The sequence below is a fragment of the Amblyomma mixtum genome, chromosome 1, assembly GCF_055824585.1.
Source record: "Amblyomma mixtum isolate Tamu chromosome 1, ASM5582458v1, whole genome shotgun sequence".
NCBI lineage: Eukaryota > Metazoa > Arthropoda > Arachnida > Ixodida > Ixodidae > Amblyomma > Amblyomma mixtum.
This window is the reverse complement of record NC_143012.1, coordinates 153,343,778-153,365,404: the sequence shown is the minus strand read 5'-3', so window position 1 is coordinate 153,365,404 and position 21,627 is coordinate 153,343,778. Positions and strand designations below refer to the sequence as shown.

Below are 21,627 nucleotides of genomic sequence, written 5' to 3'. Positions count from 1 at the left end.
TCTCGCCATCGGCCATACCATGTTGAATACGCCGGTTCTCGTCCGATCACCGAAGCTAAGCAGCATTGGGCTCGGTCAGTACTTGGGAGGGAGACCACCTGGGAACACCGAGTGCTGATGGCATTTCTTTTGCATTTTTATTCGCCCTTCACGTTTTTTTTTTCTGTCATAGTTGCGCAGTGTCTCAGGCAACTATAGGAGGTGACGTTATTTTGTTATCGATAATACAATCTCATCGGCAACGTGTCCAACGTGTAGTACGTGCGGACGCGAAACTGTGGCAAAACTCGAAGCGAACCCGTGGCGTCTCGGCTGTCATTCTGACGTCTGCCGCGGCGGGTACACTGCAGATTAAACTCTAGCAAAGCCCCAAGATAGCTGGGAGGCCCAGTGTGCGCATAACACTGCGCAGAAGCGCACAATATGCGCCCACCGCACCATGCACCGCACCCACTGCCGGTCCATGTGTAAACAACACAGGCTCGCTCCCGCTGCTCTTTCCGTGCATGCCGCAGTGGTTTAGGTTCGCCAGAACGGCTGAGAAAAGCGCAGGGCAGGTAACTGCACGCTTGGCGGCTGTTGCCACGAGCGAGGGAAGTATCCATGCGCAGTTTTGCATTCTCGAGGGCCAAACACAGTACATAAAGACTCGGAAAGCACTGTCTCTCGCCATCGGCCATACGATGTTGAATACGCCGGTTCTCGTCCGATCACCGAAGCTAAGCAGCATTGGGCTCGGTCAGTACTTGGGAGGGAGACCACCTGGGAACACCGAGTGCTGATGGCATTTCTTTTGCATTTTTATTCGCCCTTCACGTTTTTTTTTTCTGTCATAGTTGCGCAGTGTCTCAGGCAACTATAGGAGGTGACGTTATTTTGTTATCGATAATACAATCTCATCGGCAACGTGTCCAACGTGTAGTACGTGCGGACGCGAAACTGTGGCAAAACTCGAAGCGAACCCGTGGCGTCTCGGCTGTCATTCTGACGTCTGCCGCGGCGGGTACACTGCAGATTAAACTCTAGCAAAGCCCCAAGATAGCTGGGAGGCCCAGTGTGCGCATAACACTGCGCAGAAGCGCACAATATGCGCCCACCGCACCATGCACCGCACCCACTGCCGGTCCATGTGTAAACAACACAGGCTCGCTCCCGCTGCTCTTTCCGTGCATGCCGCAGTGGTTTAGGTTCGCCAGAACGGCTGAGAAAAGCGCAGGGCAGGTAACTGCACGCTTGGCGGCTGTTGCCACGAGCGAGGGAAGTATCCATGCGCAGTTTTGCATCCTCGAGGGCCAAACACAGTACATAAAGACTCAGAAAGCACTGTCTCTCGCCATCGGCCATACCATGTTGAATACGCCGGTTCTCGTCCGATCACCGAAGCTAAGCAGCATTGGGCTCGGTCAGTACTTGGGAGGGAGACCACCTGGGAACACCGAGTGCTGATGGCATTTCTTTTGCATTTTTATTCGCCCTTCACGTTTTTTTTTTCTGTCATAGTTGCGCAGTGTCTCAGGCAACTATAGGAGGTGACGTTATTTTGTTATCGATAATACAATCTCATCGGCAACGTGTCCAACGTGTAGTACGTGCGGACGCGAAACTGTGGCAAAACTCGAAGCGAACCCGTGGCGTCTCGGCTGTCATTCTGACGTCTGCCGCGGCGGGTACACTGCAGATTAAACTCTAGCAAAGCCCCAAGATAGCTGGGAGGCCCAGTGTGCGCATAACACTGCGCAGAAGCGCACAATATGCGCCCACCGCACCATGCACCGCACCCACTGCCGGTCCATGTGTAAACAATACAGGCTCGCTCCCGCTGCTCTTTCCGTGCATGCCGCAGTGGTTTAGGTTCGCCAGAACGGCTGAGAAAAGCGCAGGGCAGGTAACTGCACGCTTGGCGGCTGTTGCCACGAGCGAGGGAAGTATCCATGCGCAGTTTTGCATCCTCGAGGGCCAAACACAGTACATAAAGACTCGGAAAGCACTGTCTCTCGCCATCGGCCATACCATGTTGAATACGCCGGTTCTCGTCCGATCACCGAAGCTAAGCAGCATTGGGCTCGGTCAGTACTTGGGAGGGAGACCACCTGGGAACACCGAGTGCTGATGGCATTTCTTTTGCATTTTTATTCGCCCTTCACGTTTTTTTTTTCTGTCATAGTTGCGCAGTGTCTCAGGCAACTATAGGAGGTGACGTTATTTTGTTATCGATAATACAATCTCATCGGCAACGTGTCCAACGTGTAGTACGTGCGGACGCGAAACTGTGGCAAAACTCGAAGCGAACCCGTGGCGTCTCGGCTGTCATTCTGACGTCTGCCGCGGCGGGTACACTGCAGATTAAACTCTAGCAAAGCCCCAAGATAGCTGGGAGGCCAAGTGTGCGCATAACATTGCGCAGAAGCGCACAATATGCGCCCACCGCACCATGCACCGCACCCACTGCCGGTCCATGTGTAAACAACATAGGCTCGCTCCCGCTGCTCTTTCCGTGCATGCCGCAGTGGTTTAGGTTCGCCAGAACGGCTGAGAAAAGCGCAGGGCAGGTAACTGCACGCTTGGCGGCTGTTGCCACGAGCGAGGGAAGTATCCATGCGCAGTTTTGCATCCTCGAGGGCCAAACACAGTACATAAAGACTCGGAAAGCACTGTCTCTCGCCATCGGCCATACCATGTTGAATACGCCGGTTCTCGTCCGATCACCGAAGCTAAGCAGCATTGGGCTCGGTCAGTACTTGGGAGGGAGACCACCTGGGAACACCGAGTGCTGATGGCATTTCTTTTGCATTTTTATTCGCCCTTCACGTTTTTTTTTCTGTCATAGTTGCGCAGTGTCTCAGGCAACTATAGGAGGTGACGTTATTTTGTTATCGATAATACAATCTCATCGGCAACGTGTCCAACGTGTAGTACGTGCGGACGCGAAACTGTGGCAAAACTCGAAGCGAACCCGTGGCGTCTCGGCTGTCATTCTGACGTCTGCCGCGGCGGGTACACTGCAGATTAAACTCTAGCAAAGCCCCAAGATAGCTGGGAGGCCCAGTGTGCGCATAACACTGCGCAGAAGCGCACAATATGCGCCCACCGCACCATGCACCGCACCCACTGCCGGTCCATGTGTAAACAACACAGGCTCGCTCCCGCTGCTCTTTCCGTGCATGCCGCAGTGGTTTAGGTTCGCCAGAACGGCTGAGAAAAGCGCAGGGCAGGTAACTGCACGCTTGGCGGCTGTTGCCACGAGCGAGGGAAGTATCCATGCGCAGTTTTGCATCCTCGAGGGCCAAACACAGTACATAAAGACTCGGAAAGCACTGTCTCTCGCCATCGGCCATACCATGTTGAATACGCATTCTACTTCCAGCCACCGAGCGTGACGGACGCAGAATCATGGGCTCCCACGGAGCGGCGATAGCGGCCGTTGCCGGCCGCGGAAACAGGTTTGCCAGCGACGCTGATAAGGACTACGAGATCGTTCTGCCTACCCTGCCCACCGGACGTGTTGTTTTAAACACGGTTTTTCTGCACGGCGACGTGCGTGTGCGACCCTACAGGGTCGAAGACTTCAGAGACGCCCTCGCTAACGTTGGTGCGCTCCCCGACGTCGTGGCGTTGGGGGCGTACCAGATTAACCACGTGTGGGCGGTAACCTTCAGCAGTGGGGATGCCGCAAAGAAACTGGCCGCCATGAAGGAGCTGGAAGTCAAGGGACGCCGCTGCATCGTTTTTGACCCAGAGGACCACCAGGTCAAGCTGCGACTCCACTGGATGCTACACGGCGTCGCTGACGAGGACATCCGTACGGCATTCGCGGCTTTCGGCAACGTGACGGAGGTCACCCGGGAGCGTTGGCGCGTCGCCGGCATGAAGGAGAAGGGGTCCACCACGAGGACCGTGCTCCTCAAACTGAAGCCAGGCGTGAAAGTGGACGACCTGCCCCACCAGGTGCGAGTCGCTGGCGAGTTGGCTCTCGTGGTGGTTCCCGGGCGGCCGATGCAGTGCCTTCGTTGCGGCGGCACGGGGCATGTTCGCCGCGATTGCAAGGTGCCCAGGTGTTCGAAATGCCGACGCTATGGACACTCGGAGGCTGACTGCGTTCGTACCTACGCGTCGGCTACCGGGCATGTAGCAGCGAGCGACTCCGCAGAACTGATGGACGTCGTGGAAGCAGAGGAAGCAGCAAGCGGGGCCGACGACGCGGGCAAGACGCAGGAGGTGGCGGTTCAGCCAGCGGTTGCGAGCAGCAACATCGACACGGCAGTCGCACAGGAGAGCGGGTCGCCAGCCATTGACCCATCTTCGACGCCTCGGGAGACGCCCAAAGATGGAGCGAGCCCGCCCGTGCACTTAGACGTGGAACGGAAGGCGGCCAGCGAGAGCCACGACGACAGGGCCGACTCCCGCATGAACGTCGGCGTGACTACACCTGCGAAGCGTTCGCACGCCGAGACCAAGGCCGACGGGGAGAAGGCAGCAGAGCCCAGCGTGGAGGAACCGCCGGCAAAGACGCCCCAAGCGCGACGGCCCAGCCTGCGGCCGCGACCAAAGGTCTCGACTGACAAGCGTGGCGGCGAGAAGGCGCCGCCTGACCAGGAGCACGTGCTCGCGCCGGATAACACCGGCGGCGACGGCATCGTCTAGCGACATGCTGGACGCGAGAGGTAAGCACCATGCATTCGGTCTCTTCTTCCTAAGTTAAATGGCTTCTGCAACTCCGTTTAAAGTCGCCACCCTAAACGTTAGAGGCCTGGCAGGTAAAAGAAAACAAAGCCAGCTGTACCGACTTGTAACGGAGCAAGATATCGATATACTGGCAGTGCAGGAGACCAAAGTCGACGGGGAGGAAGAGACCGGGAGCATGGTGCAACGTTTCACGTCTAGGTATTTTGCCGTCGTTAGCCATGCTGTAGGCACATCGGCTGGCTGTATTCTTTTTGTTAAGAAGTTGCCGGGGATAGAAGTACACGGTCATCATTCGTGCCTGTCGGGTCGATACGTGTCCATCGATTTTTCGCTCTGTAACATCGACTGGCGCATTGTTTGTCTGTATGCACCTAATGTGGTTGATGGCCGAGCCGCGTTTTTTGAAAGCGTCGAAGAACGGCTTCGCACGGACAGGCAGCTCATTGTTATGGGCGATTACAACTGTGTTCTTAGTGCGCGCGACAAGACAAGCGTCCGAGGTTTCAGGGATAAAAGCACTGAAGTGTTGTTACGAATGATTGTGAACTGCAACCTCGAGGATGTAGCAGAGTGTCTTGAAGGAACGCGTGCTGTAAGGTACACACGATTCGAGGGCACAAGTCACGCACGGCTAGACCGAATTTATGCATCCGCGGAAACTGTCCCTAAATGCAATAGTTATGTAGTTCTGCCGGTTTCATTTTCTGACCACTGTTTGGTTCAATGCTGCATAGGATTCATTAAGAAGGGGAATGTTTTTTCATGGGAAATGTGGAAGTTAAATGACAAGCTACTCCAGGACGAATTTTATAACCGAGCTGTAAGGGAAGAAATAGCAAAAATAGAACCAAGTAGTAACATGACGATTTGGCAGCAGTGGGAGCTCACCAAGGAAACTTTAAAATTAAAAGCAATAGAAAGAGCCACCTGTATACGTCATGAAACAAAAAAAGAGGAAATGGAGCTAAAGGCACTGCTTCAGAAGATGATAAAACAGGAATGCCGAGCGCCTGGTAAATGGATAGAAGACATAAGAACAACCAAACAAAAGTTACAGCTTATCGAAGAAGAACGTTATCGGGGAGCGCTGGTGAGGGCAAGGGCAGAAGACATGGCCGCAGGGGAAGCGCCAACGAAACGAGCGCTTGGTTTAGAAAAAGCCCGTGCCGAAAGAAACCACATAAACGAAATAGAATGGAGAGGTGCTTCGAAAACGGACATCGATCATATCAAAGCAGCTTTTTTTGAGCATTACCAGGCGCTCTTCGCATTGCATCCGGTAGATGTTATCACTTTTAAGGAGGCGTTTCTGGCCGAGATGCCGCGTCTGGACGACGAAACTAAAGACAAATTAGAGCAGGCGATAACTCAATTGGAAGTTGAGCAAGCAATAGACAGCTTAAACCGCGGTAAGTCGCCTGGACCGGACGGGTTCAGCGCGGCATTCTACAAAGAATTTAAGCATGTAATTTCCCCGGTCTTGACGGTCATCTTTAATGAAGCCTTTAAACTAAAATCACTGCCTCCGTCGTATGGTTCGTCCCATACTGTGCTAATTCCCAAAACGGACGACATAGACAGATTACGATTGGTAACAGCATACCGACCAATAGCACTCACTAACGTCGAGTACAAAATTTATATGAAGGTTTTGGCGCGAAGATTGCAGACCGTGATTCATTACTTAGTTGGTCCGCATCAGACCTGCGGGATTAAAGGGCGGTCCATTTTTACAAATATTCACGTTGCGCGCAGTGTCTTAGAATCCTGTGATGACATTAATGGTCAGGTGGCCATACTCCAGATAGATTTAGAAAAGGCTTTTGACTGCGTTGCCCATGAACTTTTGTTTGCAGTATTAGGCCATGTTAATGTTGGTTCTGTTATCAGCGAGGGTGTGGCCCTGGCATACCGGAACTGCACGACGAGATTGATTGTTAACAAGAGTCTGGGGGCCCCCATTAGCGTGCAGCGTTCGGTGCGCCAGGGCTGTCCCCTCAGCCCCCTTTTGTTTTGTATTTATGTGGAGACCCTTTGTTTGAAAATACTGAAAAACAGTAGTATTAACGGATTTAGTTTACAGGCAGCCGAAGTAAAGCTCTTGGCGTACGCTGACGACATTGCTGTGTTTGCCGTTGACGAGGGAGGCATACGCGAGGCTGTTCAATGTGTACGCGATTTCAGCCAAGCTACAGGAAGCGGGGTTAACTGGTCGAAGTGCCTCGGGCTTTGGCACGGAAGCTGGGCATCTACGCCCGAACGGTTTGCCAGTGTGCCTTGGACGACGACACCAGATAAATACTTGGGCGTTCCGCTCGATGCTTACCGTGACAGTGAAAAGTATTGGACAGGACAGGTCAAAGAGATACGGGAGAGAGCAGATAAGTGGAAAGGAACGACCTTGTCCATTTTCGCCAGAGCCACTGTTTGCAACTTGTTCTTTATCAGCAGGCTCTGGTACGTAATGCAGGTGCTGCACTGTTCACGGCTAAGTATTCAAAAGCTACACCGAATTTTCGCCGTCTTTGTCTGGTCGTCGGAATGGGAGCGCTGCAGCCGGACCAACCTGTTCCGTCGGGTACAAGACGGCGGGCTGGGACTGGGCCATTTGTTTTTGAGACAGCTGGTCAATCGTTTTTTGTTCTTTCGGGACACAAGAGACCCGTTTTTGCGTACCGTATGCCAAGTTAGGCTGCGGCGTCTGCTGCCGGAGTACGTTGTCGGAACTGCTGAGGTTTACAGTAGGGTCACCGGTTTTTACCGGGAAATCGTTGCCAGTGTGCGGTTTCTTTCCGCGCGGTTTTCGAACGACTTTCTGTACACTGTGAAACGGAAGAAACTGTACCGTGCCTTGTGCGATGTAGTTTTCCCCGAGCCCTTGTACAGGGCCTTGTACAGTGGAGGCCCAGGCAAAGATGTTTTAAAGAGAGTTAAAAAAATGCAGGTGCCGCCTGGAACAAAAACCTTCTTTTTTAAGTTGCACACCGGAACCTTACCGGTTAAAAAATTTTTAGAGGGAAAGGAATTGTTTTTACCCTGGGGATCTCACTGTTTAATTTGCAGAAAGCCGGAAACAATAGACCATGTATTTTTACACTGTTGGGAAGGGGTTTATTTTTGGGATGTATTGCAGCGAACATTAAAGAAAGAATTTCCACTAGACCCGTATGGCATCCGGTTCTTATGTGTTGAAAATGAGGATGGGGTGCCTTTCGATTTAATAATGCTGACAGGCCTCCACTGTATATGGCGCTCCAGAATGGCAGGCTGGCATTGTGACAGAGACGCAAGACCTGCCAGAATTTACTTTCGCGAAAGTATGAACATGTTTCTGGCCATTCAGAAAGCCGCTGCGGAGCCTCCGGAGTGGCTCTCGAGAGTAGAGCCGCTCTCTACGTTGCGTGAATTTTAATTGGACGAAGCCAGATTTATGCTGGCTGACCACAAGTAGTGTGTACATAGTTATTGTCTTTTGTTGATTGTTTGTGTTGTCCAGTTTTGTGTGTCAAAGCCAGGCAATAAAGAAAAAAAAAAAAAAAACCATGTTGAATACGCCGGTTCTCGTCCGATCACCGAAGCTAAGCAGCATTGCGCTCGGTCAGTACTTGGGAGGGAGACCACCTGGGAACACCGAGTGCTGATGGCATTTCTTTTGCATTTTTATTCGCCCTTCACGTTTTTTTTTCTGTCATAGTTGCGCAGTGTCTCAGGCAACTATAGGAGGTGACGTTATTTTGTTATCGATAATACAATCTCATCGGCAACGTGTCCAACGTGTAGTACGTGCGGACGCGAAACTGTGGCAAAACTCGAAGCGAACCCGTGGCGTCTCGGCTGTCATTCTGACGTCTGCCGCGGCGGGTACACTGCAGATTAAACTCTAGCAAAGCCCCAAGATAGCTGGGAGGCCCAGTGTGGGCATAACACTGCGCAGAAGCGCACAATATGCGCCCACCGCACCATGCACCGCACCCACTGCCGGTCCATGTGTAAACAACACAGGCTCGCTCCCGCTGCTCTTTCCGTGCATGCCGCAGTGGTTTAGGTTCGCCAGAACGGCTGAGAAAAGCGCAGGGCAGGTAACTGCACGCTTGGCGGCTGTTGCCACGAGCGAGGGAAGTATCCATGCGCAGTTTTGCATCCTCGAGGGCCAAACACAGTACATAAAGACTCGGAAAGCACTGTCTCTCGCCATCGGCCATACCATGTTGAATACGCCGGTTCTCGTCCGATCACCGAAGCTAAGCAGCATTGGGCTCGGTCAGTACTTGGGAGGGAGACCACCTGGGAACACCGAGTGCTGATGGCATTTCTTTTGCATTTTTATTCGCCCTTCACGTTTTTTTTTTTCTGTCATAGTTGCGCAGTGTCTCAGGCAACTATAGGAGGTGACGTTATTTTGTTATCGATAATACAATCTCATCGGCAACGTGTCCAACGTGTAGTACGTGCGGACGCGAAACTGTGGCAAAACTCGAAGCGAACCCGTGGCGTCTCGGCTGTCATTCTGACGTCTGCCGCGGCGGGTACACTGCAGATTAAACTCTAGCAAAGCCCCAAGATAGCTGGGAGGCCCAGTGTGCGCATAACACTGCGCAGAAGCGCACAATATGCGCCCACCGCACCATGCACCGCACCCACTGCCGGTCCATGTGTAAACAACACAGGCTCGCTCCCGCTGCTCTTTCCGTGCATGCCGCAGTGGTTTAGGTTCGCCAGAACGGCTGAGAAAAGCGCAGGGCAGGTAACTGCACGCTTGGCGGCTGTTGCCACGAGCGAGGGAAGTATCCATGCGCAGTTTTGCATCCTCGAGGGCCAAACACAGTACATAAAGACTCGGAAAGCACTGTCTCTCGCCATCGGCCATACCATGTTGAATACGCCGGTTCTCGTCCGATCACCGAAGCTAAGCAGCATTGGGCTCGGTCAGTACTTGGGAGGGAGACCACCTGGGAACACCGAGTGCTGATGGCATTTCTTTTGCATTTTTATTCGCCCTTCACGTTTTTTTTTTCTGTCATAGTTGCGCAGTGTCTCAGGCAACTATAGGAGGTGACGTTATTTTGTTATCGAGAATACAATCTCATCGGCAACGTGTCCAACGTGTAGTACGTGCGGACGCGAAACTGTGGCAAAACTCGAAGCGAACCCGTGGCGTCTCGGCTGTCATTCTGACGTCTGCCGCGGCGGGTACACTGCAGATTAAACTCTAGCAAAGCCCCAAGATAGCTGGGAGGCCCAGTGTGCGCATAACACTGCGCAGAAGCGCACAATATGCGCCCACCGCACCATGCACCGCACCCACTGCCGGTCCATGTGTAAACAACACAGGCTCGCTCCCGCTGCTCTTTCCGTGCATGCCGCAGTGGTTTAGGTTCGCCAGAACGGCTGAGAAAAGCGCAGGGCAGGTAACTGCACGCTTGGCGGCTGTTGCCACGAGCGAGGGAAGTATCCATGCGCAGTTTTGCATCCTCGAGGGCCAAACACAGTACATAAAGACTCGGAAAGCACTGTCTCTCGCCATCGGCCATACCATGTTGAATACGCCGGTTCTCGTCCGATCACCGAAGCTAAGCAGCATTGGGCTCGGTCAGTACTTGGGAGGGAGACCACCTGGGAACACCGAGTGCTGATGGCATTTCTTTTGCATTTTTATTCGCCCTTCACGTTTTTTTTTTTCTGTCATAGTTGCGCAGTGTCTCAGGCAACTATAGGAGGTGACGTTATTTTGTTATCGATAATACAATCTCATCGGCAACGTGTCCAACGTGTAGTACGTGCGGACGCGAAACTGTGGCAAAACTCGAAGCGAACCCGTGGCGTCTCGGCTGTCATTCTGACGTCTGCCGCGGCGGGTACACTGCAGATTAAACTCTAGCAAAGCCCCAAGATAGCTGGGAGGCCCAGTGTGCGCATAACACTGCGCAGAAGCGCACAATATGCGCCCACCGCACCATGCACCGCACCCACTGCCGGTCCATGTGTAAACAACACAGGCTCGCTCCCGCTGCTCTTTCCGTGCATGCCGCAGTGGTTTAGGTTCGCCAGAACGGCTGAGAAAAGCGCAGGGCAGGTAACTGCACGCTTGGCGGCTGTTGCCACGAGCGAGGGAAGTATCCATGCGCAGTTTTGCATCCTCGAGGGCCAAACACAGTACATAAAGACTCGGAAAGCACTGTCTCTCGCCATCGGCCATACCATGTTGAATACGCCGGTTCTCGTCCGATCACCGAAGCTAAGCAGCATTGGGCTCGGTCAGTACTTGGGAGGGAGACCACCTGGGAACACCGAGTGCTGATGGCATTTCTTTTGCATTTTTATTCGCCCTTCACGTTTTTTTTTTCTGTCATAGTTGCGCAGTGTCTCAGGCAACTATAGGAGGTGACGTTATTTTGTTATCGATAATACAATCTCATCGGCAACGTGTCCAACGTGTAGTACGTGCGGACGCGAAACTGTGGCAAAACTCGAAGCGAACCCGTGGCGTCTCGGCTGTCATTCTGACGTCTGCCGCGGCGGGTACACTGCAGATTAAACTCTAGCAAAGCCCCAAGATAGCTGGGAGGCCCAGTGTGCGCATAACACTGCGCAGAAGCGCACAATATGCGCCCACCGCACCATGCACCGCACCCACTGCCGGTCCATGTGTAAACAACACAGGCTCGCTCCCGCTGCTCTTTCCGTGCATGCCGCAGTGGTTTAGGTTCGCCAGAACGGCTGAGAAAAGCGCAGGGCAGGTAACTGCACGCTTGGCGGCTGTTGCCACGAGCGAGGGAAGTATCCATGCGCAGTTTTGCATCCTCGAGGGCCAAACACAGTACATAAAGACTCGGAAAGCACTGTCTCTCGCCATCGGCCATACCATGTTGAGACACCAATGCATCCAGACAAGCAATCCATTCTGGTGGATCAGGGAGCGCCCAAGTGTGGCTGATATGTTTTACGCCTTGTACCCTTTCATGTTGACTATAATCCTCGGCCATACCATGTTGAATACGCCGGTTCTCGTCCGATCACCGAAGCTAAGCAGCATTGGGCTCGGTCAGTACTTGGGAGGGAGACCACCTGGGAACACCGTGTGCTGATGGCATTTCTTTTGCATTTTTATTCGCCCTTCACGTTTTTTTTTTCTGTCATAGTTGCGCAGTGTCTCAGGCAACTATAGGAGGTGACGTTATTTTGTTATCGATAATACAATCTCATCGGCAACGTGTCCAACGTGTAGTACGTGCGGACGCGAAACTGTGGCAAAACTCGAAGCGAACCCGTGGCGTCTCGGCTGTCATTCTGACGTCTGCCGCGGCGGGTACACTGCAGATTAAACTCTAGCAAAGCCCCAAGATAGCTGGGAGGCCCAGTGTGCGCATAACACTGCGCAGAAGCGCACAATATGCGCCCACCGCACCATGCACCGCACCCACTGCCGGTCCATGTGTAAACAACACAGGCTCGCTCCCGCTGCTCTTTCCGTGCATGCCGCAGTGGTTTAGGTTCGCCAGAACGGCTGAGAAAAGCGCAGGGCAGGTAACTGCACGCTTGGCGGCTGTTGCCACGAGCGAGGGAAGTATCCATGCGCAGTTTTGCATCCTCGAGGGCCAAACACAGTACATAAAGACTCGGAAAGCACTGTCTCTCGCCATCGGCCATACCATGTTGAATACGCCGGTTCTCGTCCGATCACCGAAGCTAAGCAGCATTGGGCTCGGTCAGTACTTGGGAGGGAGACCACCTGGGAACACCGAGTGCTGATGGCATTTCTTTTGCATTTTTATTCGCCCTTCACGTTTTTTTTTTTCTGTCATAGTTGCGCAGTGTCTCAGGCAACTATAGGAGGTGCCGTTATTTTGTTATCGATAATACAATCTCATCGGCAACGTGTCCAACGTGTAGTACGTGCGGACGCGAAACTGTGGCAAAACTCGAAGCGAACCCGTGGCGTCTCGGCTGTCATTCTGACGTCTGCCGCGGCGGGTACACTGCAGATTAAACTCTAGCAAAGCCCCAAGATAGCTGGGAGGCCCAGTGTGCGCATAACACTGCGCAGAAGCGCACAATATGCGCCCACCGCACCATGCACCGCACCCACTGCCGGTCCATGTGTAAACAACACAGGCTCGCTCCCGCTGCTCTTTCCGTGCATGCCGCAGTGCTTTAGGTTCGCCAGAACGGCTGAGAAAAGCGCAGGGCAGGTAACTGCACGCTTGGCGGCTGTTGCCACGAGCGAGGGAAGTATCCATGCGCAGTTTTGCATCCTCGAGGGCCAAACACAGTACATAAAGACTCGGAAAGCACTGTCTCTCGCCATCGGCCATACCATGTTGAATACGCCGGTTCTCGTCCGATCACCGAAGCTAAGCAGCATTGGGCTCGGTCAGTACTTGGGAGGGAGACAACCTGGGAACACCGAGTGCTGATGGCATTTCTTTTGCATTTTTATTCGCCCTTCACGTTTTTTTTTTCTGTCATAGTTGCGCAGTGTCTCAGGCAACTATAGGAGGTGACGTTATTTTGTTATCGATAATACAATCTCATCGGCAACGTGTCCAACGTGTAGTACGTGCGGACGCGAAACTGTGGCAAAACTCGAAGCGAACCCGTGGCGTCTCGGCTGTCATTCTGACGTCTGCCGCGGCGGGTACACTGCAGATTAAACTCTAGCAAAGCCCCAAGATAGCTGGGAGGCCCAGTGTGCGCATAACACTGCGCAGAAGCGCACAATATGCGCCCACCGCACCATGCACCGCACCCACTGCCGGTCCATGTGTAAACAACACAGGCTCGCTCCCGCTGCTCTTTCCGTGCATGCCGCAGTGGTTTAGGTTCGCCAGAACGGCTGAGAAAAGCGCAGGGCAGGTAACTGCACGCTTGGCGGCTGTTGCCACGAGCGAGGGAAGTATCCATGCGCAGTTTTGCATCCTCGAGGGCCAAACACAGTACATAAAGACTCGGAAAGCACTGTCTCTCGCCATCGGCCATACCATGTTGAATACGCCGGTTCTCGTCCGATCACCGAAGCTAAGCAGCATTGGGCTCGGTCAGTACTTGGGAGGGAGACCACCTGGGAACACCGAGTGCTGATGGCATTTCTTTTGCATTTTTATTCGCCCTTCACGTTTTTTTTTTCTGTCATAGTTGCGCAGTGTCTCAGGCAACTATAGGAGGTGACGTTATTTTGTTATCGATAATACAATCTCATCGGCAACGTGTCCAACGTGTAGTACGTGCGGACGCGAAACTGTGGCAAAACTCGAAGCGAACCCGTGGCGTCTCGGCTGTCATTCTGACGTCTGCCGCGGCGGGTACACTGCAGATTAAACTCTAGCAAAGCCCCAAGATAGCTGGGAGGCCCAGTGTGCGCATAACACTGCGCAGAAGCGCACAATATGCGCCCACCGCACCATGCACCGCACCCACTGCCGGTCCATGTGTAAACAACACAGGCTCGCTCCCGCTGCTCTTTCCGTGCATGCCGCAGTGGTTTAGGTTCGCCAGAACGGCTGAGAAAAGCGCAGGGCAGGTAACTGCACGCTTGGCGGCTGTTGCCACGAGCGAGGGAAGTATCCATGCGCAGTTTTGCATCCTCGAGGGCCAAACACAGTACATAAAGACTCGGAAAGCACTGTCTCTCGCCATCGGCCATACCATGTTGAATACGCCGGTTCTCGTCCGATCACCGAAGCTAAGCAGCATTGGGCTCGGTCAGTACTTGGGAGGGAGACCACCTGGGAACACCGAGTGCTGATGGCATTTCTTTTGCATTTTTATTCGCCCTTCACGTTTTTTTTTTCTGTCATAGTTGCGCAGTGTCTCAGGCAACTATAGGAGGTGACGTTATTTTGTTATCGATAATACAATCTCATCGGCAACGTGTCCAACGTGTAGTACGTGCGGACGCGAAACTGTGGCAAAACTCAAAGCGAACCCGTGGCGTCTCGGCTGTCATTCTGACGTCTGCCGCGGCGGGTACACTGCAGATTAAACTCTAGCAAAGCCCCAAGATAGCTGGGAGGCCCAGTGTGCGCATCACACTGCGCAGAAGCGCACAATATGCGCCCACCGCACCATGCACCCCACCCACTGCCGGTCCATGTGTAAACAACACAGGCTCGCTCCCGCTGCTCTTTCCGTGCATGCCGCAGTGGTTTAGGTTCGCCAGAACGGCTGAGAAAAGCGCAGGGCAGGTAACTGCACGCTTGGCGGCTGTTGCCACGAGCGAGGGAAGTATCCATGCGCAGTTTTGCATCCTCCAGGGCCAAACACAGTACATAAAGACTCGGAAAGCACTGTCTCTCGCCATCGGCCATACCAATAAAGAAAAAAAAAATCGGCCATACCATGTTGAATACGCCGGTTCTCGTCCGATCACCGAAGCTAAGCAGCATTGGGCTCGGTCAGTACTTGGGAGGGAGACCACCTGGGAACACCGAGTGCTGATGGCATTTCTTTTGCATTTTTATTCGCCCTTCACGTTTTTTTTTTCTGTCATAGTTGCGCAGTGTCTCAGGCAACTATAGGAGGTGACGTTATTTTGTTATCGATAATACAATCTCATCGGCAACGTGTCCAACGTGTAGTACGTGCGGACGCGAAACTGTGGCAAAACTCGAAGCGAACCCGTGGCGTCTCGGCTGTCATTCTGACGTCTGCCGCGGCGGGTACACTGCAGATTAAACTCTAGCAAAGCCCCAAGATAGCTGGGAGGCCCAGTGTGCGCATAACACTGCGCAGAAGCGCACAATATGCGCCCACCGCACCATGCACCGCACCCACTGCCGGTCCATGTGTAAACAACACAGGCTCGCTCCCGCTGCTCTTTCCGTGCATGCCGCAGTGGTTTAGGTTCGCCAGAACGGCTGAGAAAAGCGCAGGGCAGGTAACTGCACGCTTGGCGGCTGTTGCCACGAGCGAGGGAAGTATCCATGCGCAGTTTTGCATCCTCGAGGGCCAAACACAGTACATAAAGACTCGGAAAGCACTGTCTCTCGCCATCGGCCATACCATGTTGAATACGCCGGTTCTCGTCCGATCACCGAAGCTAAGCAGCATTGGGCTCGGTCAGTACTTGGGAGGGAGACCACCTGGGAACACCGAGTGCTGATGGCATTTCTTTTGCATTTTTATTCGCCCTTCACGTTTTTTTTTTCTGTCATAGTTGCGCAGTGTCTCAGGCAACTATAGGAGGTGACGTTATTTTGTTATCGATAATACAATCTCATCGGCAACGTGTCCAACGTGTAGTACGTGCGGACGCGAAACTGTGGCAAAACTCGAAGCGAACCCGTGGCGTCTCGGCTGTCATTCTGACGTCTGCCGCGGCGGGTACACTGCAGATTAAACTCTAGCAAAGCCCCAAGATAGCTGGGAGGCCCAGTGTGCGCATAACACTGCGCAGAAGCGCACAATATGCGCCCACCGCACCATGCACCGCACCCACTGCCGGTCCATGTGTAAACAACACAGGCTCGCTCCCGCTGCTCTTTCCGTGCATGCCGCAGTGGTTTAGGTTCGCCAGAACGGCTGAGAAAAGCGCAGGGCAGGTAACTGCACGCTTGGCGGCTGTTGCCACGAGCGAGGGAAGTATCCATGCGCAGTTTTGCATCCTCGAGGGCCAAACACAGTACATAAAGACTCGGAAAGCACTGTCTCTCGCCATCGGCCATACCATGTTGAATACGCCGGTTCTCGTCCGATCACCGAAGCTAAGCAGCATTGGGCTCGGTCAGTACTTGGGAGGGAGACCACCTGGGAACACCGAGTGCTGATGGCATTTCTTTTGCATTTTTATTCGCCCTTCACGTTTTTTTTTTTCTGTCATAGTTGCGCAGTGTCTCAGGCAACTATAGGAGGTGACGTTATTTTGTTATCGATAATACAATCTCATCGGCAACGTGTCCAACGTGTAGTACGTGCGGACGCGAAACTGTGGCAAAACTCGAAGCGAACCCGTGGCGTCTCGGCTGTCATTCTGACGTCTGCCGCGGCGGGTACACTGCAGATTAAACTCTAGCAAAGCCCCAAGATAGCTGGGAGGCCCAGTGTGCGCATAACACTGCGCAGAAGCGCACAATATGCGCCCACCGCACCATGCACCGCACCCACTGCCGGTCCATGTGTAAACAACACAGGCTCGCTCCCGCTGCTCTTTCCGTGCATGCCGCAGTGGTTTAGGTTCGCCAGAACGGCTGAGAAAAGCGCAGGGCAGGTAACTGCACGCTTGGCGGCTGTTGCCACGAGCGAGGGAAGTATCCATGCGCAGTTTTGCATCCTCGAGGGCCAAACACAGTACATAAAGACTCGGAAAGCACTGTCTCTCGCCATCGGCCATACCATGTTGAATACGCCGGTTCTCGTCCGATCACCGAAGCTAAGCAGCATTGGGCTCGGTCAGTACTTGGGAGGGAGACCACCTGGGAACACCGAGTGCTGATGGCATTTCTTTTGCATTTTTATTCGCCCTTCACGTTTTTTTTTTTTCTGTCATAGTTGCGCAGTGTCTCAGGCAACTATAGGAGGTGACGTTATTTTGTTATCGATAATACAATCTCATCGGCAACGTGTCCAACGTGTAGTACGTGCGGACGCGAAACTGTGGCAAAACTCGAAGCGAACCCGTGGCGTCTCGGCTGTCATTCTGACGTCTGCCGCGGCGGGTACACTGCAGATTAAACTCTAGCAAAGCCCCAAGATAGCTGGGAGGCCCAGTGTGCGCATAACACTGCGCAGAAGCGCACAATATGCGCCCACCGCACCATGCACCGCACCCACTGCCGGTCCATGTGTAAACAACACAGGCTCGCTCCCGCTGCTCTTTCCGTGCATGCCGCAGTGGTTTAGGTTCGCCAGAACGGCTGAGAAAAGCGCAGGGCAGGTAACTGCACGCTTGGCGGCTGTTGCCACGAGCGAGGGAAGTATCCATGCGCAGTTTTGCATCCTCGAGGGCCAAACACAGTACATAAAGACTCGGAAAGCACTGTCTCTCGCCATCGGCCATACCATGTTGAATTTTTTTTTTTTTTTTTTTTTTAAAAAAAAGGCCATACCATGTTGAATACGCCGGTTCTCGTCCGATCACCGAAGCTAAGCAGCATTGGGCTCGGTCAGTACTTGGGAGGGAGACCACCTGGGAACACCGAGTGCTGATGGCATTTCTTTTGCATTTTTATTCGCCCTTCACGTTTTTTTTTTTCTGTCATAGTTGCGCAGTGTCTCAGGCAACTATAGGAGGTGACGTTATTTTGTTATCGATAATACAATCTCATCGGCAACGTGTCCAACGTGTAGTACGTGCGGACGCGAAACTGTGGCAAAACTCGAAGCGAACCCGTGGCGTCTCGGCTGTCATTCTGACGTCTGCCGCGGCGGGTACACTGCAGATTAAACTCTAGCAAAGCCCCAAGATAGCTGGGAGGCCCAGTGTGCGCATAACACTGCGCAGAAGCGCACAATATGCGCCCACCGCACCATGCACCGCACCCACTGCCGGTCCATGTGTAAACAACACAGGCTCGCTCCCGCTGCTCTTTCCGTGCATGCCGCAGTGGTTTAGGTTCGCCAGAACGGCTGAGAAAAGCGCAGGGCAGGTAACTGCACGCTTGGCGGCTGCTGCCACGAGCGAGGGAAGTATCCATGCGCAGTTTTGCATCCTCGAGGGCCAAACACAGTACATAAAGACTCGGAAAGCACTGTCTCTCGCCATCGGCCATACCATGTTGAATACGCCGGTTCTCGTCCGATCACCGAAGCTAAGCAGCATTGGGCTCGGTCAGTACTTGGGAGGGAGACCACCTGGGAACACCGAGTGCTGATGGCATTTCTTTTGCATTTTTATTCGCCCTTCACGTTTTTTTTTCTGTCATAGTTGCGCAGTGTCTCAGGCAACTATAGGAGGTGACGTTATTTTGTTATCGATAATACAATCTCATCGGCAACGTGTCCAACGTGTAGTACGTGCGGACGCGAAACTGTGGCAAAACTCGAAGCGAACCCGTGGCGTCTCGGCTGTCATTCTGACGTCTGCCGCGGCGGGTACACTGCAGATTAAACTCTAGCAAAGCCCCAAGATAGCTGGGAGGCCCAGTGTGCGCATAACACTGCGCAGAAGCGCACAATATGCGCCCACCGCACCATGCACCGCACCCACTGCCGCTCCATGTGTTAACAACACAGGCTCGCTCCCGCTGCTCTTTCCGTGCATGCCGCAGTGGTTTAGGTTCGCCAGAACGGCTGAGAAAAGCGCAGGGCAGGTAACTGCACGCTTGGCGGCTGTTGCCACGAGCGAGGGAAGTATCCATGCGCAGTTTTGCATCCTCGAGGGCCAAACACAGTACATAAAGACTCGGAAAGCACTGTTTCTCGCGATCGGCCATACCATGTTGAATACGCCGGTTCTCGTCCGATCACCGAAGCTAAGCAGCATTGGGCTCGGTCAGTACTTGGGAGGGAGACCACCTGGGAACACCGAGTGCTGATGGCATTTCTTTTGCATTTTTATTCGCCCTTCACGTTTTTTTTTTCTGTCATAGTTGCGCAGTGTCTCAGGCAACTATAGGAGGTGACGTTATTTTGTTATCGATAATACAATCTCATCGGCAACGTGTCCAACGTGTAGTACGTGCGGGCGCGAAACTGTGGCAAAACTCGAAGCGAACCCGTGGCGTCTCGGCTGTCATTCTGACGTCTGCCGCGGCGGGTACACTGCAGATTAAACTCTAGCAAAGCCCCAAGATAGCTGGGAGGCCCAGTGTGCGCATAACACTGCGCAGAAGCGCACAATATGCGCCCACCGCACCATGCACCGCACCCACTGCCGGTCCATGTGTAAACAACACAGGCTCGCTCCCGCTGCTCTTTCCGTGCATGCCGCAGTGGTTTAGGTTCGCCAGAACGGCTGAGAAAAGCGCAGGGCAGGTAACTGCACGCTTGGCGGCTGTTGCCACGAGCGAGGGAAGTATCCATGCGCAGTTTTGCATCCTCGAGGGCCAAACACAGTACATAAAGACTCGGAAAGCACTGTCTCTCGCCATCGGCCATACCATGTTGAATACGCCGGTTCTCGTCCGATCACCGAAGCTAAGCAGCATTGGGCTCGGTCAGTACTTGGGAGGGAGACCACCTGGGAACACCGAGTGCTGATGGCATTTCTTTTGCATTTTTATTCGCCCTTCACGTTTTTTTTTTTCTGTCATAGTTGCGCAGTGTCTCAGGCAACTATAGGAGGTGACGTTATTTTGTTATCGATAATACAATCTCATCGGCAACGTGTCCAACGTGTAGTACGTGCGGACGCGAAACTGTGGCAAAACTCGAAGCGAACCCGTGGCGTCTCGGCTGTCATTCTGACGTCTGCCGCGGCGGGTACACTGCAGATTAAACTCTAGCAAAGCCCCAAGATAGCTGGGAGGCCCAGTGTGCGCATCACACTGCGCAGAAGCGCACAATATGCGCCCACCGCACCATGCACCGCACCCACTGCCGGTCCATGTGTAAACAACACAGGCTCGCTCCCGCTGCTCTTTCCGTGCATGCCGCAGTGGTTTAGGTTCGCCAGAACGGCTGAGAAAAGCGCAGGGCAGGTAACTGCACGCTTGGCGGCTGTTGCCACGAGCGAGGGAAGTATCCATGCGCAGTTTTGCATCCTCGAGGGCCAAACACAGTACATAAAGACTCGGAAAGCACTGTCTCTCGCCATCGGCCATACCATGTTGTATTCTACTTCCAGCCACCGAGCGTGACGGACGCAGAATCATGGGCTCCCACGGAGCGGCGATAGCGGCCGTTGCCGGCCGCGGAAACAGGTTCGCCAGCGACGCAGATAAGGATTACGAGATCGTTCTGCCTACCCTGCCCACCGGACGTGTTGTGTTAAACACGGTTTTTCTGCACGGGGACGTGCGTGTGAGACCCTACAGGGTCGAAGACTTCAGGGACGCCCTAGCCAACGTTGGTGCGCTCCCCGACGTCGTGGCGTTGGGAGCGTACCAGATAAACCACGTGTGGGCTGTGACCTTCAGCAGCGCCGACGCCGCAAAGAAACTGGCCGCCATGAAGGAGCTGGAAGTCAAGGGACGCCGCTGTATCGTTTTTGACCCAGAGGACCACCAGGTCAAGCTGCGACTGCACTGGATGCTTCACGGCGTCGCCGACGAGGACATCCGTACGGCATTCGCGGCGTTCGGCAACGTGACCGAGGTCACCCGGGAGCGTTGGCGCGTCGCTGGCATGAAGGAGAAGGGGTCCACCACGAGGACCGTGCTCCTAAAGATGAAGCCAGGCATTAAGGTAGACGACCTGCCCCACCAGGTTCGAGTTGCTGGCGAGTTAGCTCTCGTGGTGGTGCCCGGGCGGCCGATGCAGTGTCTGCGGTGTGGCGGCGCGGGGCACGTGCGCCGTGATTGCAAGGTGCCCAGGTGCTCGAAGTGCCGACGCTACGGTCACTCCGAGGCCGACTGCGTGCGCACCTACGCGTCGGCTACCGGGCGTGTAGCGGCGAGCGACTCCGCAGAGCTCATGGACGTTGTCGAGGCGGAGGAAGCAGCCAGCGGCATCGACGACACGAGCAAAACGGCGGGGGTTGAGCCTGCGGTTTCGACCAGCAACACCGACGCGGCTGGCGCAAAGGAGAGCGGGTTGCCCATCTGTGACCAACCTTTGACGCCTCTGGAGACGCCCAAAGATAACCCGAGCCCCCCAGAGCACGTGGAAGCGGAAACAACGGCGGCCAGCGAGAACCGCGACGAGAAGGCAGACGCCCGCGTGAACACCGGCGTGACCACCCCTGCGAAGCGTCCGCACACCGAGACCAAGGCCGACGGGGAGAAGGGAGCAGAGTCCAGCGTGGAGGAACCGCCGACAAAGACGCCGCAAGCACGACGACCCAGTCTGCGACCGCGCCCGAAGGTTCCGGATGACAGGCGTGGCGGCGGCAAGGCGCCGCCTGACCAGGTC

General features: G+C 54.1%; 1 protein-coding gene, 17 non-coding genes and 5 pseudogenes across 18 annotated transcripts; all 23 read left to right on the top strand.

Annotated features, from left to right (window-relative positions):
• The first annotated feature begins 4 nt into the window (after nucleotides 1–4).
• On the top strand, nucleotides 5–123 carry LOC149368088 (5S ribosomal RNA). The gene has a single exon (XR_016287254.1). It is a non-coding gene; the product is annotated as a 5S ribosomal RNA (ribosomal RNA).
• Nucleotides 124–668: 545 nt separating this feature from the next.
• LOC149368087 (5S ribosomal RNA) lies at nucleotides 669–787 on the top strand (annotated as a pseudogene).
• A 545-nt stretch (nucleotides 788–1,332) lies between these two features.
• Nucleotides 1,333–1,451, top strand: LOC149368086 (5S ribosomal RNA). Its single transcript, XR_016287242.1, has one exon. It is a non-coding gene; the product is annotated as a 5S ribosomal RNA (ribosomal RNA).
• Nucleotides 1,452–1,996: 545 nt separating this feature from the next.
• LOC149368085 (5S ribosomal RNA) lies at nucleotides 1,997–2,115 on the top strand. The gene has a single exon (XR_016287231.1). It is a non-coding gene; the product is annotated as a 5S ribosomal RNA (ribosomal RNA).
• Nucleotides 2,116–2,660: 545 nt separating this feature from the next.
• Nucleotides 2,661–2,779, top strand: LOC149368084 (5S ribosomal RNA). Its single transcript, XR_016287220.1, has one exon. It is a non-coding gene; the product is annotated as a 5S ribosomal RNA (ribosomal RNA).
• A 611-nt stretch (nucleotides 2,780–3,390) lies between these two features.
• LOC149368083 (uncharacterized) lies at nucleotides 3,391–4,641 on the top strand. The gene has a single exon (XM_089569785.1). It carries the CDS (start codon nucleotides 3,391–3,393, stop codon nucleotides 4,639–4,641), a length of 1,251 nt encoding a protein of 416 aa, XP_089425911.1.
• Nucleotides 4,642–8,873: 4,232 nt separating this feature from the next.
• On the top strand, nucleotides 8,874–8,992 carry LOC149368082 (5S ribosomal RNA). The gene has a single exon (XR_016287209.1). It is a non-coding gene; the product is annotated as a 5S ribosomal RNA (ribosomal RNA).
• A 546-nt stretch (nucleotides 8,993–9,538) lies between these two features.
• On the top strand, nucleotides 9,539–9,657 carry LOC149368081 (5S ribosomal RNA). The gene has a single exon (XR_016287198.1). It is a non-coding gene; the product is annotated as a 5S ribosomal RNA (ribosomal RNA).
• A 545-nt stretch (nucleotides 9,658–10,202) lies between these two features.
• Nucleotides 10,203–10,321, top strand: LOC149368080 (5S ribosomal RNA). Its single transcript, XR_016287187.1, has one exon. It is a non-coding gene; the product is annotated as a 5S ribosomal RNA (ribosomal RNA).
• Nucleotides 10,322–10,867: 546 nt separating this feature from the next.
• LOC149368079 (5S ribosomal RNA) lies at nucleotides 10,868–10,986 on the top strand. Its single transcript, XR_016287175.1, has one exon. It is a non-coding gene; the product is annotated as a 5S ribosomal RNA (ribosomal RNA).
• A 668-nt stretch (nucleotides 10,987–11,654) lies between these two features.
• Nucleotides 11,655–11,773, top strand: LOC149368078 (5S ribosomal RNA; annotated as a pseudogene).
• Nucleotides 11,774–12,318: 545 nt separating this feature from the next.
• LOC149368077 (5S ribosomal RNA) lies at nucleotides 12,319–12,437 on the top strand. The gene has a single exon (XR_016287163.1). It is a non-coding gene; the product is annotated as a 5S ribosomal RNA (ribosomal RNA).
• A 546-nt stretch (nucleotides 12,438–12,983) lies between these two features.
• LOC149368076 (5S ribosomal RNA) lies at nucleotides 12,984–13,102 on the top strand (annotated as a pseudogene).
• A 545-nt stretch (nucleotides 13,103–13,647) lies between these two features.
• On the top strand, nucleotides 13,648–13,766 carry LOC149368075 (5S ribosomal RNA). The gene has a single exon (XR_016287152.1). It is a non-coding gene; the product is annotated as a 5S ribosomal RNA (ribosomal RNA).
• Nucleotides 13,767–14,311: 545 nt separating this feature from the next.
• LOC149368074 (5S ribosomal RNA) lies at nucleotides 14,312–14,430 on the top strand. The gene has a single exon (XR_016287141.1). It is a non-coding gene; the product is annotated as a 5S ribosomal RNA (ribosomal RNA).
• Nucleotides 14,431–15,003: 573 nt separating this feature from the next.
• Nucleotides 15,004–15,122, top strand: LOC149368073 (5S ribosomal RNA; annotated as a pseudogene).
• A 545-nt stretch (nucleotides 15,123–15,667) lies between these two features.
• Nucleotides 15,668–15,786, top strand: LOC149368072 (5S ribosomal RNA). The gene has a single exon (XR_016287129.1). It is a non-coding gene; the product is annotated as a 5S ribosomal RNA (ribosomal RNA).
• A 545-nt stretch (nucleotides 15,787–16,331) lies between these two features.
• LOC149368071 (5S ribosomal RNA) lies at nucleotides 16,332–16,450 on the top strand. The gene has a single exon (XR_016287118.1). It is a non-coding gene; the product is annotated as a 5S ribosomal RNA (ribosomal RNA).
• A 546-nt stretch (nucleotides 16,451–16,996) lies between these two features.
• On the top strand, nucleotides 16,997–17,115 carry LOC149368070 (5S ribosomal RNA). The gene has a single exon (XR_016287107.1). It is a non-coding gene; the product is annotated as a 5S ribosomal RNA (ribosomal RNA).
• A 600-nt stretch (nucleotides 17,116–17,715) lies between these two features.
• On the top strand, nucleotides 17,716–17,821 carry LOC149368069 (5S ribosomal RNA; annotated as a pseudogene).
• A 553-nt stretch (nucleotides 17,822–18,374) lies between these two features.
• LOC149368068 (5S ribosomal RNA) lies at nucleotides 18,375–18,493 on the top strand. The gene has a single exon (XR_016287096.1). It is a non-coding gene; the product is annotated as a 5S ribosomal RNA (ribosomal RNA).
• A 544-nt stretch (nucleotides 18,494–19,037) lies between these two features.
• Nucleotides 19,038–19,156, top strand: LOC149368067 (5S ribosomal RNA). The gene has a single exon (XR_016287707.1). It is a non-coding gene; the product is annotated as a 5S ribosomal RNA (ribosomal RNA).
• Nucleotides 19,157–19,701: 545 nt separating this feature from the next.
• On the top strand, nucleotides 19,702–19,820 carry LOC149368066 (5S ribosomal RNA). The gene has a single exon (XR_016287085.1). It is a non-coding gene; the product is annotated as a 5S ribosomal RNA (ribosomal RNA).
• Nucleotides 19,821–21,627: the final 1,807 nt, after the last annotated feature.

What these genes read in the sequence shown, in the direction of transcription:
- LOC149368083 (XM_089569785.1), top strand. Translation starts at nt 3,391, where the DNA reads ATGGGCTCCCACGGAGCGGCGATAGCGGCCGTTGCCGGCCGCGGAAAC.